The sequence below is a fragment of the Myxine glutinosa genome, chromosome 1 (genome assembly GCF_964187855.1).
Source record: "Myxine glutinosa chromosome 1, kmMyxGlut1.1, whole genome shotgun sequence".
Classification (NCBI taxonomy): domain Eukaryota; kingdom Metazoa; phylum Chordata; class Myxini; order Myxiniformes; family Myxinidae; genus Myxine; species Myxine glutinosa.
The window spans coordinates 275,878,398-275,896,236 of NC_136261.1; the positions used below are offsets into that span (position 1 = coordinate 275,878,398).

Genomic DNA, 17,839 nt, shown 5'->3' on the forward strand with positions numbered 1-17,839 from the left:
TGGAGTATCTTCTCTTCTAGACTTGGTTATGACAAACTTCCCTGCTAATGTCTGCTGCTCTTCTTCTGCTCCAATCGGTTCTTCTGATCATGTGCTTGTCAAAGTGGACATCTCTCTGGCCATTCTCAGAGAGCCTCCTCAGCGTCGACGAGTCTGGCATTTCACTCAGGCCGACTGGGACGGTCTTCAAGCAGCCATCAATCGTCTGGATTGGTCTCCCATCTCCACTGCCTCTGACATCAATTCTTCCTGGGAATTCTTCCAAAGCAAACTGATCTCTCTCATGCACAGATTTATCCCATCTCGCCTTCAATTGTCTTACCCTTCCTCCCGTCCATGGTACACTGAATCTTGTGGTGAGGCAGTTGCCCTGAAACAACTTGCCTTTGCCTCTTGGAAGGCTAATCCAACTGAAGGAAATCTCAGTTCCTTCCACCAAGCTCGGAACAAGTGTGTGTCTACCCTCAGGAGTGCCAGGAAGCACTATCTCTCCTCACTCAAGAATGAACTCTCAAACCTGTCTCCTTCCTCCAAATCCTGGTGGCGTCTGGTCAAATCCGTTTCTGGTGTTTGTTCCCCCTCCATCCCCTCCCTTACCTCAAATGGCCACACAGTTGACATCGCACGTGACAAAGCCGAATGCCTCAACTCTGTGTTCGCCTCGAAATCCTTAGTCCCAAACCCATCTCTCTCTGTTCCCACCTTTCCCAGTCGAACCCAACTGCTCCTGGACTCTGTGTCCTTCTCTCCTGACAAGGTGGAGGAGTTTTTGTCAAACCTCGACTCTGATTCTGCAACTGGACCAGACGGCATCAGCCCACGGGTCTTAAAATCCTGCTCTGCCGCTCTATCTCAACCTCTCTCTGTTCTTTTCACCCTATCTTTTGCTCAAGGTCATCTGCCAGCATCCTGGAAATCAGCTAACATTACCGCTTTACACAAAAAAGGTGCAAAAACAGATCCTTGCAACTACAGACTAATCAGCCTGCTCCCAATTATCAGCAAAGTCATGGAATCCATCATTGCTTCGGATATGAAATCTTTCCTCTTCTCCAATGGCTTGATCTCTGATCATCAATTTGGTTTCAGACCAGGTCACTCTACTCTGGACATGCTGCTTCTGCTGTCTCAACAATGGATGGAGGTCCTCAATGCCAAACAGGAAATCAGAGCTGTCTCCCTTGACATATCAAGGGCCTTTGATACGGTCTGGCACCCAGCTCTGCTCACCAAACTCTCCTCCTATGGTATCCATGGAAATCTCCATGCATGGCTTGCGGACTTCCTCTCTGGTCGTAGTCAACGTGTGGCCCTGAATGGATTTCTCTCATCTCCCCTTCCTGTTCAGGCTGGAGTTCCCCAAGGAAGTGTGCTGGGCCCTGTGCTTTTTCTGGTCTTTATCAATGATCTCTCTGACTCTGGAAAATCCTCTCTATCTCTTTGCTGATGACTCCACTCTCTGCCGCTCCATTCCTCTTCCCTCAGATCGGCAGTCTGCAGCCTCCTCACTCTCTGAAGACCTGGACAAAATCACAGACTGGTCAAACAAGTGGAACATGTCTTTCAATCCTGCCAAATCTCACTCTCTTACTATGTCTCTCCGAAAAGATCGACTGGACAACCCTCCCATCTACTTTCTCAACAATCCTCTCCAAGAAGTTCTGTCACTCAAGCTTTTGGGTCTCACTATCTGCCATGATCTTTCTTGGGAAAACCACATTTCCAAGCTGGCCTCCAAAGCCAGTCGCCGACTGGGCATCCTCCGTCGTGCGAAGTCCTTTCCTCGGCACACCTGAGCTCCTCACCACTTACAAGGCTTTCATCCGCAGCTCAATGGAATACTGTTCTCCCCTATGGGCTGGTGCTCCTGCCTCACACCTGGCTCGGCTTCACGCTGTTGAATCCAAAGCTTTCAAAATCATTGGAATCTCCCGCGATGAAGCTATCTCTGAGGGCCTTTCACTCACTCACCGCAGGCAGGTAGGTGGTCTTTCTGTCTTCTACCGACTCCTCTCCGGCCTTGCTCCCCCAGCTCTCTCTGTGCTCTGTCCCCCAAATATTCCTACAGGTCGCACAAGATCTGCCAGCAACCCTCTGATGGTTAAACTGCCGAAATCTCGGCTCTCTGCTCACCTTCACTCTTTCATTCCTCTTTTCTCCCGCCTGTGGAACAAACTCCCACACTCCCTTCAATCCCTCTCCTCCCTCCAGGTCTTTAAAACAGCTGTTCACCACCATCTCTTATCTTCCCCCATCCATAACCTTGATCTTTTCTACCCCCACTAATTCACCCCAGATCCACCTTGTTTGAAATTCCAACTTATTTCCTGGAAATCCTGGCAGTGTCCATATGTTTATACCTCTCCCACCCCCCCCCCCCCCTTCACATGCCTCCCCCCCTTCACATGCCTCCCCCCCTTCACATGCCTCCCCCCCAAAGCCCTCTCCCTCCCACAGATCTCTCGATGTCTCCGTGTCTCTCGGTCCCTGCTCTCAAATGTTGTGTTTGTGTCCTTCCCCCTCTCTCCCCATCTTGTCTACCGCTCCCGATGTTATTTGTTTTATGTGTCTGTTTGTCTTTCTGTGTGATTAATGTTCGCTCTTTCACGAGCCTCGATCTTGTATACAACAACAAAAAAAAAAAAAAAAAAAAAAAAAAAAAAACATTGTCGTGAACTCGACTGACCCATCTGAAACACTAATAATGTACTGCACAAAAAATATCTGGTCTTCAGTAAAGCTTATTTATCTTGAAATCATAGAAAAGGCACACTTTTTGACAGGGAAGAAAATTCATAAAAAACACAAAGAATAATATACAGTGCATATCAAAAAAAGGGTAATCCAAATTCAAGGGGTTAATATGCAAAGGTTATTTAGTTTGACAATTTACATGTGGTTTACCAATTATGAGGAGATCCTCAGCTTTCCATTGATGCCTTTCATGCATCATTGCTGTCACACATGACCGAGTACATGTTCATTGAAAATGACAAGTTCAAATCGCATTTTTACAAGTTTGGCTAATCGGTGCAAGACAGTTTGAAATGGACGCATTACTTGTCGACTGCCAAGTTGATTATGTAAGGTTGTTAAGCTGGTCTGGTAATCGTCGGTTGCGTCATCCTTTGTTTAAGATGGGTATTTAAGATGGGCCGACAGTGTATGGGTTTAGAGATAGTCTGAGTCATTGAAAAGATGGTTCAACTTACGACTGAACAGCGGACCTTCGTGGTTGCAACCTTTCACCAAACTGGAAGTTTTCAGCGAACTCGTGATGCGTTCAGGGAACGTTTCCCAGAACGGGAGCCTCCAGCAGCCAAAACCATCTGGGCGAATGTTAGAAAATACCAAGAGCATGGCACTGGCCTCAACCGCAACAAGGAGAATTCTGGTAGGAGGCGCACTGGGCGATCGGAAATGAACATTGCAGCAGTGAGGCAGCAAGTTTTGGAGCATCATAGGGATACCAGCGCAAGACGAAATGGGCCGGATTGCCTTCGGCAACATTCAACCAAATCACAAGACTGGACCTCCACCAACATCCATATCGGATTCACATCCGGCATCAACTTACGGCAGAGGTTTTTGCCAGGAGGCTGGTGCTTGCCGGATGGTTGATAGCACGTTGCGAAGCAGATGTCAATTTCCTGCGGTATCTCGTTATCGGCGACGAAGCTGCTTTCACCATGGACGGCAAGGTCAATACCCATAACGTTCTTGAATATGCACCGACAGGACAACCCCCGGAATTTAATTTTGACACCAACATGAATCGACAAAAGTGGACTTTGGTTGGGACTTTGTGGAAGTGGTCAGGTGATTGGACCATTTTTCTTTCAAAGGAATGTCAATGGTAACAGGTATCTGCAGACGATCAATGATGAAGTTTTACCGCAGCTGGGGGAGAACTTTGAGCGACAGTTTCGTGGTCTTCAGATATCTCTGGTGGGCCCAAGACGGCGCCCCAGCACATCGTCTTATCGCTGTCCGAGATCGACTGAGGGAACTCTTTGGAGACCGAGTCATCGCCCTCAACCATGCAGTGGAATGGCCGCCAAGATCACCTGACCTCGCACCATGTGATTATTTCCTCTGGGGACATTTAAAGAACAAGGTGTTCGTAACTCCTCCCCGTGATCTTGACGAATTGCAGGGCCGTATTCGACATGAAGTGGATGCTTTGCGCAATGACCCGGCTATGGTGAGACGAGCAGTTCAGGGCATGATCCGCCGCCGTGAGCTCTGTGTTGAAAGGGGAGGTGGACATGTTGAAGGTGTGGGTGCATAAAGGCCAATCATTCCTGAGAAAAGTTCACATCTGACGTTCATTTTGCACCAATTATCCTGACTTTCATCGATTAGCCAAACTTGTAAAAATGTGATTTGAACTTGTCATTTTCAATGAACATGTACTCCCTCATGTGTGACAGCAATGATGCATGGAAGGTATCGATGGAAAGCTGAGGATCTCCTCTTAATTAGTAAACCACATGTAAATTGTCAAAATAAATAACCTTTGCATATTAACCCCTTGAATTCGGATTACCTTTTTTTTTGATACGCACTGTATAGGATTTCTTATCACCACACATGCTTTGAGAAAAGCCTTGATGTCAAAAATAAATAAATATTAAACACAATGAACTGACAATGTTGTTGATTTGGAAGAAGAGATCGTAATAAACCCTGAAATAGTAGATAGTCTTACCACAAAAGGCAGGAAACCTATTTTGAACACCGTTGTCAATGCACAGATGCATGTTTGATCCTGTAAACCATCCTTTAATCCACTACAGTTGATGGTTTTAATTTTCTGTCAATTTGCTTGCATCCATACAATATGATTGCATGGAAAAGGTGACGTGGTGGAGGCAGAATGTTTCCAAAGTGACATTCCTGCAACTTCCAATGAGGCTTTCATCGGAATCCATGTGAAGGAAGAGTCTTCTGATGATCTTACGGAGGCTGGAATTGGTGATCGTTATATATCTGGTGAGTTCACTCTTGCATGACACAACAACGAGTTTTGATTTTAAAAGCTCAGTACAAGATGTCTGACTGAAGGTTATTTGGCCCGAGAATACCTTCACTGTGTCCCAATTGCAGCACTTTTGCAAAATACATATGGTGCTCATTTAAATATTGCTATGTCGGTAGGGTAGAGCAATATCTAGAGTCAGGTAGATCTGAATAGGTAACGTGCTTTGTCTGTCACGATAGCGAATCTACCTGTAATAACTTCTGTGTTTTGTACGGTTTGTCGGTTAAGGAGTGTATACCTGTGGACATACCAGGATGTTCGAGTGTTAGATAGTGTAGGGATTAAGATAAACCCCTGTGTGTCACACCTGGTAATCAAACCTTTGTCCCTTATGGCAATGCATACCCATATAAACACTCAGACAGGCCCTGTAGTGCACACATTAATTAAATTCCCTTCCCTGACAATGACTTTGGAAGAAAACGGACAGGAAACCAGGACAGGGCACCACCGATGATAGCCACCGCCAGACGCATCGCGAACTTGTATAGCAACGCCACAAGGAGGCCTGTGATTGGTCGAAGCGGGAGGCGCTCGGCAAATGGGAAAGGGCCAGCGTGTGCGGCCGGGAACCAATCAGGACAGGAGGACGAGGACGCAGCTGTGAGGGAGGTAACTGGCTTGGGAAGAAGGGACTGGAAACGTCGAGAAGATTGACGTCACCGGGGAAGTTATATAAGGGCGTGCCGAACAACATTTTCCCTCTTGCGCAGCTCTAGCCCTGGTGCTCTCTGGCTGTCTGGACGTGCTTGAAGCTCTTGCGTTTCTTCTTGGTCTTGAGAGGTCCTGGTGGTCGTTGGCTCTCTATCTGCGTGGTGCTTGGAGCGGTGCTCGGTGCTTGTGCTTGGAGCGGTGCTGGGTGCTTGTGCAGGAGCGGGGTTCGGTGCTGTGAACGGGCGGGACCTCGTGTGCGAATGGAGAGGGCGTTGGCTCGGGCCTTCGCGGTGCTGTGGTGCTGGAGCGAGGGACCTTGTGGTGTGCAGCGGAGCTTGGAGCCACGTAGGGACAAGATGACAATACAGATAAGGATGCACCACATTCACAACCACACGACGATTCTTTTCCTTTCATTCATTCCTGTGTCTTGTTTCTGAAGTGAGTTGTGGGGACGTCCCAACTTCGGACTTTTATTTAGTATCGCGTGCTTTTCCCTGTCCCGACCTTTGCAAATAAACCCTTGTATTATTTTCCATTCCCTGCAAATCTTGTGCCGTTTGAGTTCATTCGCCTTCCACAGGTACGTGCTTTTACCGCAGCTTCCGCTTCCCTTCTCCTTCCTGCGCTACAAGCGCAAAATCCGTATTTGAGCGTTGCCTCCAGTAATTACGTTCTGGTCCATCCGTGAGCCCTGGTGTTAACCGAAGGGTCTGCGCGACAACTGGTGTCAGAAGTGGGATCTGGGCCCGTCGGTCAAAAAATTTTTATCCGCTGCGAGACATCGACACGGTCGGGCGTACATCGCGCCCGACATTTGGACGAAAAATTTTCATAGTCCGAGGCGATAAATTGTATCGTTGATTGGGCTTACGAGACGCTGACGGCGCGTCATTAAATTTAATTTTATTCCTTTTAAAAGCCGCGCGGGGAAGCTAGCTCTTCTTCACGGATGGAAGAGGTACGCAATATGGAGGAAGGAAGGATGGAAGATGTGGGAAGCATTGGGAGTGAGTCAGAAGTAGTGGGGGTAGAGAGTAGTGGTGGAACTTCCCCCGCCGTAGAGACGGCCCCCATAGGCAGCCAGGCCTTAATGAAATTTATGAGGGAATTAATAAACGATAGCAGTGAGAAATTGAATAACAACATGAGGGAAATAAGGAATGACATGAATGCTCAGGCGGTTGAGCGGTTGGAGGGAAAAATGGGGAAAATGAAAAATGAACTAAAAGGAGAGATGGGAGAAATGAACAATAAAATAGAGGCTCAGGGTGGGCGACTGGGAAATAAAATTGATGGGTTAAAGGGGGAATTTAATGCCCAGGGAAATAAAATTAATGAATTGAAGGGAGACATGAAGGGGCTGATTAACAAAATGGATGCCCAAACGAATGAGATAAAGAAAGAACAAAAGAATGATTCACACGGGGCCCAGGAGGAGCCTAGGGTGGCAGAAATTCAATCGGAATGGGGGGAAGCCAAATTGGGAATTGCAACGGGAATGGCAATGGAAGTAAATGGGGAGTGCCAACAGGTGAATGTGGAGTGCCCACAGAGGAATGGGGAAGGAAATTTGGAATGTTTGGAGGTAAATGGAGGATGTTTCCCACCTGCTGGCGTGGAGGTTTGTCGGGACCGGGTGGATGCCACAACACCTCAACCGGGGGAGCAATTGGAATCCTTGCAGCACTAGGGCGGTGGTTCGGAGCAAGAGGGGATAACAATAGGGGGGGTCCGAGTAATGGAGCCGGACCGGGTATTTATTGGGGAAGGCCTGTCGGGGCCAGAAATGATTGGTGATGGGAATGTACATGATGTGACACAGCGGCTGGGGACCTGGGACAGTCCCATGGAGGTAGAGTTTGTTCAGGCCCAAAGGAGTCTGGGTGCTGAGGTGAGTCTGTTCAAGGAGGAGGTTGTGGTGACTGAGGGGACCCTCACCATGCACTGCGGTTTGGAAACAGAGGCTCCGAAATTACAGAACCAGTTGGGGGAGTGTGTTGGCTCTGGCCGAGATTTGGACCTTGGGGAGTCGGGAGATCGAGCCTCTGGTGATTTGGTCCCTGTAGGGAATTTGGACCAGCTGCAGGGAGGGGCAGAACAACCTGAGGCAGTTGTTACCTGCAGCTGCGGTTTGGGACCGGAAATGAAAATTTTTAAAAGGAAAAATACATTTATATGGAAATGGGAATTTGATTTGGAGCAGCCTTGGTTGGAGTTGGTCCCCGGGCTGCGGAATTTGGACCAGAGGTGATCATTGATGATGGCCTCGGGCAAAATTTGCCCCTTTCAAAATTTGGGAATGCCAGCCAGCTGGGGAGCTGGGCTGGCGAGATTTGGACGTAGGGTCCAGCCATGGATGGCATGGTACGACCTGGGCCCAACGGGGGGTGTGGTGGAGTGTGGCGTCCCTTGTCTGTCGGGGCGCCGCCCGAGCTGGTGGCTCGGTCCGACAGGGTCACCGGACCCTGGTGGGGGTTAAGACCTCCAGGGGGTCCGAGGTGGTTCCTCACAGGCCTGGGATGGCATATATTGAGGACCACTATGGGGAGGTGTTGTGGGTCACGCTTTGGTGGTGGCATCGCGGACGGCCAACTTGGGCCTGATGTGGTGACCACCAAGCATGCGGCCTGACACCCTCTCCCTGAAACTCTGGGACAGCCGGCATGTGGTGACCTGCCATGCCGTGCTGGTCTATGGACGCGGGTCAATCTGCATGGACAGGGATGGACATAGCCTGCCGGACAACCGTTGGGGGGCATCTGTGGAACGTGATGGTGTGAGAGTGACCTTCCACAGATGTTCCGTTATGATTTATGGACTCTTGGTTTGGGAAGGGAGCCATGGGAATGTGAATCGGGAACGTGTAACGAGCCGAGCATATGGGCCATGCTCGGCTGGCATGTGTATGGCAAAGCATCTTTCTTTGGTGAAATGAGTGAATTGTGACAAATGTTTGGCATGGGTAATCAGAGGGTTAGATGTAAATTTGTAATGGAATGTAATGTAATGGAAATTGTAAATGGAAAAACAGTGTCAGAAATTGCAGAGCATTCACCTCTTTTATAAGCGTAGGATCAGACCATCGCATTGTATCTGCAAGGAACCGCTTGAGCCTTCGAGCAAATAAAATGAAATCAAAAAGTAAACCACTTTATGACTGGTCTTGTCTCAAAAAGAACACACAGATTAGTGTCGCCTTTTCACTTTGTTTGAAAAATAGATTTTCTGCTCTTCAAGAACAAAATACAACAAACTCTCCGAATAAAACATTTGCCAATTTTGAGACAGCCTGCAGAGAGTCTGCTTCTGGTATCATTCCTTTGGAACCAAAGAGGAAAAGTCGGATCACATGGGAAACAGAGGAAATATGCCAGAAACGCAAAGAGCTACACAAAATGTCAGAAATTAAAAACTCTGCACCTTCAATGGAAAACATCAGGAATTACAACGAAGCACGAACTGCACTTACCGATTCTTATGAGAGAGAACAGATTGACTATCTCCAGAGAAAAATTGATATGATAAATAATGCTACGAGTAACAAGCAATCTGCTGTGGCCTGGAAAACTGTAAACGAGATAAGCGGACGGAAATGCGTAAACAAATCCAAACTAAAAGCATCCAGCCAAGAAGAACGATTGAAACTGGCAAGAGCATTTCCAAAGCTTATTAGGGAAGCCACCTACAATCAAGGATGAAGTAATAACTCCTGTGATTTCAGATGAACTCGACATCAAAAAAGGTCCCTTCACCATTGATGAACTCCATAAAGCTCTTAAAAACATTCAAAACGGGAAAGCCTGTGGTCTCGATGACATTCCAGCCGAGATTTGGAAACTAGGTGAATTCGATGAGATTTTACTGAATTTGTGTAATGCTGTATACCATCAAAATCCAATAGATAGATGGACAGAAGGATGTATCTTGCCTTTCCAGAAAAAAGGCGACCTAGGGCTTACAAAAAACTATCGAGGAATCACTCTAACATCAATAGCGGCCAAAATATACAACCTGATGTTATTAAACAGAATCAGACCGCGTATAGAACCAGTTCTGCGAAAAAATCAAAATGGCTTTCACACTAGTAGATCGACCTCCGGGCAAATCCTTACTATTAGACGTCTTCTTGAAGGCGTTAAAGCAAAAAATCTTCCTGCTGTTTTCCTATTTATTGATTTCTCGAAAGCTTTCGACTCCATCCATCGAGGTAAGATGAAGGAGATACTGCTAGCATTCGGGATACCTCGGGAGACAGTTAATGCCATCATGATGCTGTATAAGAACTCGCATGCAATAGTCCGATCACCTGACGGCGATACAGACTGTTTTGACATCATGGCAGGAGTTTTACAGGGTGATACCCTCGCTCCCTACTTATTCATAATATGTCTCGATTATGTGCTACGCAAAGCAATAGACACCAACAATGAACTTGGATTTACCCTAAGTAAACGGAAAAGTCGGCGATACCCATCCAAGAAGATTACAGATGCAGATTATGCAGATGATCTTGCGGTTCTAGCAGACTATAACAATGATGCAGCGACACTACTACACAAGATTGAAGAAGTAGCCAGCCAAATTGGTCTCTACATAAATGCCTCGACGACAGAGTACATCAGTCTTAATCAAGATCAAGTTGTAGACATAAAATCACTCACTGGTGAAAACATCAAAAAGGTTGACGAATTCACATACCTGGGAAGCAACATCGCCTCCACAAAAAGAGATGTTGACATCAGACTTGGAAAGGCTTGGGGAGCTTTAAACAGTCTAGGCAAGATTTGGAAATCTGCGCTTCCAATAGAGCTGAAACGAAACTTCTTTAGAGCAGCTGTTGAATCAGTTCTTGTATATGGGGCAATTACATGGACCTTGACATCATCACTAGAAAAGGCCCTGGATGGTGCATACACTCGCATGCTCAGAGCAGCCCTTAACATCTCATGGAAAGAGCACCCCACAAAATATGAATTGTATGCAAAAATCCCACCAATCAGTGTAACCATACGTCAACGTAGATTAAGATTCGCTGGGCACTGCTGGAGAAACAAAGATGAGCTCGCAAGGGATGTTTTACTTTGGTTACCAACTCACGGCAAACAGGCACCAGGGAGACCTGCGAAAACATATATCGATCAGCTTACAAATGATACTGGGTGTCTGGTTAACGAACTACCTAATGCCATGAGTGACAGAGATGAATGGAAGAAACGTGTCATGGAATGCCGAGCAAGCTCGACGCTGTAAGTAAGTAAGATGTAAATTTAAGGGTGAATTTTGAAATGTCATGGTGGATACTGACAGCAGTGTCACCATTATTAAACCAGGTGTGCAGAGCAAAGTGTTGGAGGCTGTGATAAAAATTGATAGGGTAGCAGGACACAGCTTTCAACTGGTTGCGGGGGTGACTGCCGATATTTGGGACGCGGGATCATGGGGATGGAATTGTGGGTCTGAGGGTCAACGTGGTGCTGTGCGTGTCCGAGGTGTGTGGACCATGTCTTCTGGGTGGGTCTCCTGGCGGAGCATGGCTGTCGACTGGACCTTGGTGTGGTCAAGTGTGGGTGGGCACTGGGGGGCTGCAGTTCTGTGGACTGGGGGACGAGGGCGGCGTAGGTGACGTGAGGGGAATGCCACGCACTGCGACCGTCTCCCCCCAGGGCCGAGGTTGTGCGTGCGGTCGTGTTTGTGGCAGCAGGTGCTCACCACATTGGCCAGCTGGGGCTGGTGCAGCTGTGTTCCTCGCAGGGGGGCCGAAGGATGGATGGTGGGTCGCACCCTTATGGACACTCATGGGCCATGTTGGCATTTTGACTGCTCACCTTGTCCCGATGACCCTTGCACGGTAGAGGTGCGGAGCTGTCGTAGCCGCAGGTAGTTGTTTAGAACAGTTCACCGTTGAATGCGGATCCACATACCTGCCAGTATAGTGGGGACAAAAGAGAAATTTTGAAGAATTTGATTGGTCCAATGAGAAATTTTGGGCTTTTGTGGGTGGATGGCACTTTGGACCTGACTAACCGTAGTTACCTGTATATCAAGGTAGAGGTAAGGCCTTGATGTTTGCTGTCCCAGGCTTCAGGACTTGCTATAGGAAATTGGGGACATGTAATTTGGAGTTGGGGGCGGGTGAGAGTGATGACATGGCCGGTGAAGGGGATGGAATGTGTGCCACAGAGTCTTGTGGGTGGCGTATGTTTTTGTGTTGTGGTTATGTGTTTCTATGTGATCGTGAGTTTGGAAATTGAAATATGGATAAGTGGTGATTATTGCGAAATGTGTTTTGGAATTGTATTGGTTAAATGTGAACTGGGGGATTTCACATGTGTTAAGACTGGAATGGTAGCGCCTGCAGGGAACCTAGCAGGAGCTACGGTTCCGGGGGGTGGGGGGGGGGGGGGCTGTGTTATGTCGGTAGGGTTGAGCAATATCTAGAGTCAGGTAGATCTGTATAGGTAACATGCTTCGTCTGTCGCGATAGGGAATCTCCCTGTAATAAGTACTGTGTTTAGTCCGGTTTGTCGGTTAAGGAGTATACCTGTGGACATACCAGGATGTTCGAGTGTTAGATGTTCGAGTGTTAGATAGTGTAGGGATTAAGATAAACCCCTGTGTGTCACACCTGGTAATCAAACCTTTGTCCCTTATGGCAATGCATACCCATATAAACACTTAGACAGGCCCTGTAATGCACACATTAATTAAATTCCCTTCCCTGACAATGACTTTGGAAGAAAACGGACAGGAAACCAGGCCAGGGCACCACCTGGTAGCTACCGCCAGATGCATCACGAACTTGCATAGCAACGCCACAAGGAGGCCTGTGATTGGTCGAAGCGGGAGGCGCTCGGCAAATGGGAAAGGGCCAGCGTGTGCGGCCGGGAGCCAATCAGGACAGGAGGACGAGGATGCAGCTGTGAGGGAGGTAACTGGCTTGGGAAGAAGGGACTGGAAACGTCGAAGATTGACGTCACTGGGGAGGTTATATAAGGGCACGCCAGTCCTGGTGGTCGTTGGCTAGCCATCTGCGTGGTGCTTGGAGCGGTGCTCGGTGCTTGTGCTTGGAGCGGTGCTGGGTGCTTGTGCAGGAGCGGGGCTCGGTGCTGTGAACGGGCGGGACCTCGTATGTGAACGGAGAGGGCGTTGGCTCGGACCTTCGTGGTGCTGTGGTGCTGGAGCGAGGGACCTCGTGGTGTGCAGTGGAGCTTGGAGCCGCGTAGGGACAAGACGACAAGACAGATAAGGACGCACCACATTCACAGCCACACGACGATTCTTTTCCTTTCATTCATTCCTGTGTCTTGTTTCTGAAGTGAGTTGTGGGGACGTCCCAACTTAGGACTTTTATTTCGTATCGCGTGCTTTTCCCTGTCCCGACCTTTGCAAATAAACCCTTGTATTATTTTCCATTCCCTGCAAATCTTGTGCCGTTTGAGTTCGTTCGCCTTCCACAAGTACGCACTTTTACCGCAGCTGCCTCTTCCCTTCTCCTTCCCGCGCTACAAAAGCAAAATCCGTTTTTGAGCGTCGCCTCCAGTAATTCCGTTCTCGTCCATCCGCGAGCCCTGGTGTTAACCGAAGGGTCCGCGCGACAATATGATGACAAACGTCAGATGGGAAGTAAAATGTACAATGCAGGCAGACATCCATCAATATCTAAATGAGAACACACAGAAATGGTCATTGAAAGTGATGTTTATATTGTGCTCAAATGGCCAACGGTTCCTACTAGAACAGCCACACAGAAAAATTCACTGTATTTCCTCCATTAAATGTCTCCCCTCTAATAAGCACCACCCAGGGAGCGGGTTGAAAAATAAATGGCACCCCTTCAATAAACGATGTGGGTGGTTATTGGGGTCAAGCAAAAGAATCATTGCCAAACAATTTTACCTTCATAATACATGTATCTATTTCTAAAAGGAGCACCATCCCTCCATCTGTCTGCCAAACTTTATTCTAAAGGGTTTCTGTTGTCATAGAATAAATAAATAAAATTTGGTACAATTGGTAATAATCAATTTACTTTGCGCAAAAAATTGTCCATTTAATGCCCATTTTAAAAGCCCGTCTTACCAATACTGTTGGTGTTGGACCTCGACATTCGCGGTTGGTAAAATGTGACCCGCTTCCACATTTGTGGGTGGCCCTGTGCTTTGCGTATTCGCGGTTTTTCGCAGACATCCGCATCTCCCACCAGCCGCACACACAACACTTCTAAAAGGCATTTCTATGCGTCACACATAAACCACTTCCAGCCACACAAACACCATTTCCAACCAGCTGTGCACATAATGGTTCTAAAAGCATCTTCCATGTGTCGCACATAAAGCAGCTGTACGTGCGCATAAACCATGCCCCACAATGCAATTCCACATTCTTTTCATGGGCGTATTTGCAGGTTTTTCTGATCTTCGACATTCATGGCCCTGTGTTTCATGTATTCACTGTTTTTCGCAGGCGTATTTGCGATTTTTCACGGGACTTTTGATTTTCCCTCGTGAATCACGAATCGCCAGGAACCTATCCTCCCCGCCCCCTTTTCCCAATAAAGCAATGCCTGCATATTCGCGGATTCGGCATTCGCAGCATTTTCCAGGGACATATCCCCCACGAATGTCGGGGTCCGACAGGTTTGAAGAAGAAGAATTTTGGAGCTTAACTAAAAAAGATTTGGAGCTTAATGCAGTGGTTGAAACGGTAACATTTTTATGCCTCCGCCGAAGAAGTCACCGGAGGCATTATGTTTTCAGGTTGTCTATCCGGCTGTCTGTCCGTCCGTGATAGGTTTTCGTTGCCATGATAACTTGAGAATGGCTAAAGGGATCTTAGTCAAACTTGGCACAGGTATGTATGATGAGGTAAAGATGAACTGATTCGATTTTGGGGTCACGAGGTCAAAGGGCAAATGTCAAGTCTGTAATAAGTCTATAACTTGAGAACGGCTGAAGTGATCTAATTCAAACTTAGTACAGGCATGTATAATGATGTAAAGATCAAGTGATTAGATTTTGGGGTCAAAGGTCAAGTCTGTAATAGGTCTATAACTTGAGAACGGCTGAAATTATCTAATTCAAACTTGGTACAGGTATGTATAATATTGCAAAGATTAAGTGATTACATTTTTGGGTCAAAGGTCAAATCTGTAATAGGTCTATAACACGAACGGCTGAAGGGATCCAATTCAAATTTGACACGGGTATTTATAATTATGTAAATATTAAATGATTCGAATTTGGGGTCAATAGGTCAAAGGTAAAAGTCTTTAATATGACTATAACTCGAGAATTGCTGAAGTGATAATGATGAAAAGATTAACTGAATCAATTTTGGGGTCAATAGGTCAAAGGTCAGAGGACATGTCAGGTAAAAATGTGCTAACTTGGGCACAACTGAATGGATTTACTTGGGCACAAACTTGATACAAGTATTAAAATGATGTAATAATGTGGGTGGAGGCATAGCAGTTGACGTCGTGACTTTGAAAAGTGCCGTTCTAGTTATTATTCTACGACCAAGATCCATTTATAATAAATCATGACAGACATCATGTAATATGACATCATGACAGGAGCACACAAAATCATCAAAAGTAATACTGCATCCAAAGTAATATTGTAATAAAATTATCTTTATGACAACACAAAACCATTTTTGAGTTAAGATACTGATTTATTTTTGCATTTCATTCTTGTGTTGTGGATTTTGCTGTCCTGTCTTTGTGTTTGTGGGTTTGGATTTCTTTATTACAGTTATTACAGTATTTATTACAGTTATTATATTACTGTAACTGTATTATATTATTATTATAAAGTTATTATATTACAGTTACAGTTATTTATTACAGTATTGGTCTTTTTTTTTTTTTTTTTTTTTTTTTTCTTTTTCTTTTTCTTTTATTTGTATACAAGATCGAGGCTCGTGAAAGAGCGAACATTAATCACACAGAAAGACAAACAGACACATAAAACAAATAACATCGGGAGCGGTAGACAAGATGGGGAGAGAGGGGGAAGGACACAAACACAACATTTGAGAGCAGGGACCGAGAGACATGGAGACATCGAGAGATCTGTGGGAGGGAGGGGGCTTTGGGGGGGAGGCATGTGAAGGGGGGGAGGCATGTGAAGGGGGGGAGGCATGTGAAGGGGGGGGGGGTGGGAGAGGTATAAACATATGGACACTGCCAGGATTTCCAGGAAATAAGTTGGAATTTCAAACAAGGTGGATCTGGGGTGAATTAGTGGGGGTAGAAAAGATCAAGGTTATGGATGGGGGAAGATAAGAGATGGTGGTGAACAGCTGTTTTAAAGACCTGGAGGGAGGAGAGGGATTGAAGGGAGTGTGGGAGTTTGTTCCACAGGCGGGAGAAAAGAGGAATGAAAGAGTGAAGGTGAGCAGAGAGCCGAGATTTCGGCAGTTTAACCATCAGAGGGTTGCTGGCAGATCTTGTGCGACCTGTAGGAATATTTGGGGGACAGAGCACAGAGAGAGCTGGGGGAGCAAGGCCGGAGAGGAGTCGGTAGAAGACAGAAAGACCACCTACCTGCCTGCGGTGAGTGAGTGAAAGGCCCTCAGAGATAGCTTCATCGCGGGAGATTCCAATGATTTTGAAAGCTTTGGATTCAACAGCGTGAAGCCGAGCCAGGTGTGAGGCAGGAGCACCAGCCCATAGGGGAGAACAGTATTCCATTGAGCTGCGGATGAAAGCCTTGTATGTGGTGAGGAGCTCAGGTGTGCCGAGGAAGGACTTCGCACGACGGAGGATGCCCAGTCGGCGACTGGCTTTGGAGGCCAGCTTGGAAATGTGGTTTTCCCAAGAAAGATCATGGCAGATAGTGAGACCCAAAAGCTTGAGTGACAGAACTTCTTGGAGAGGATTGTTGAGAAAGTAGATGGGAGGGTTGTCCAGTCGATCTTTTCGGAGAGACATAGTAAGAGAGTGAGATTTGGCAGGATTGAAAGACATGTTCCACTTGTTTGACCAGTCTGTGATTTTGTCCAGGTCTTCAGAGAGTGAGGAGGCTGCAGACTGCCGATCTGAGGGAAGAGGAATGGAGCGGCAGAGAGTGGAGTCATCAGCAAAGAGATAGAGAGGATTTTCCAGAGAGTCAGAGAGATCATTGATAAAGACCAGAAAAAGCACAGGGCCCAGCACACTTCCTTGGGGAACTCCAGCCTGAACAGGAAGGGGAGATGAGAGAAATCCATTCAGGGCCACACGTTGACTACGACCAGAGAGGAAGTCCGCAAGCCATGCATGGAGATTTCCATGGATACCATAGGAGGAGAGTTTGGTGAGCAGAGCTGGGTGCCAGACCGTATCAAAGGCCCTTGATATGTCAAGGGAGACAGCTCTGATTTCCTGTTTGGCATTGAGGACCTCCATCCATTGTTGAGACAGCAGAAGCAGCATGTCCAGAGTAGAGTGACCTGGTCTGAAACCAAATTGATGATCAGAGATCAAGCCATTGGAGAAGAGGAAAGATTTCATATCCGAAGCAATGATGGATTCCATGACTTTGCTGATAATTGGGAGCAGGCTGATTGGTCTGTAGTTGCAAGGATCTGTTTTTGCACCTTTTTTGTGTAAAGCGGTAATGTTAGCTGATTTCCAGGATGCTGGCAGATGACCTTGAGCAAAAGATAGGGTGAAAAGAACAGAGAGAGGTTGAGATAGAGCGGCAGAGCAGGATTTTAGGACCCGTGGGCTGATGCCGTCTGGTCCAGTTGCAGAATCAGAGTCGAGGTTTGACAAAAACTCCTCCACCTTGTCAGGAGAGAAGGACACAGAGTCCAGGAGCAGTTGGGTTCGACTGGGAAAGGTGGGAACAGAGAGAGATGGGTTTGGGACTAAGGATTTCGAGGCGAACACAGAGTTGAGGCATTCGGCTTTGTCACGTGCGATGTCAACTGTGTGTCCATTTGAGGTAAGGGAGGGGATGGAGGGGGAACAAACACCAGAAACGGATTTGACCAGACGCCACCAGGATTTGGAGGAAGGAGACAGGTTTGAGAGTTCATTCTTGAGTGAGGAGAGATAGTGCTTCCTGGCACTCCTGAGGGTAGACACACACTTGTTCCGAGCTTGGTGGAAGGAACTGAGATTTCCTTCAGTTGGATTAGCCTTCCAAG

General features: G+C 47.0%; 1 protein-coding gene across 6 annotated transcripts in view; it reads left to right on the forward strand.

Moving 5' to 3' along the window:
- Positions 1–17,839, forward strand: part of LOC137413669 (uncharacterized) — a 108,937-nt gene that overhangs the window by 36,725 nt on the left and 54,373 nt on the right. For all 6 annotated transcript variants that reach the window (XM_078765952.1, XM_068099107.2, XM_078765957.1 and 3 more), the window contains exon 4: positions 4,861–4,995. In XM_078765952.1, the coding sequence (XP_078622078.1) occupies positions 4,861–4,995 (135 nt within the window). The remainder of the gene's footprint in view (positions 1–4,860; positions 4,996–17,839) is intronic.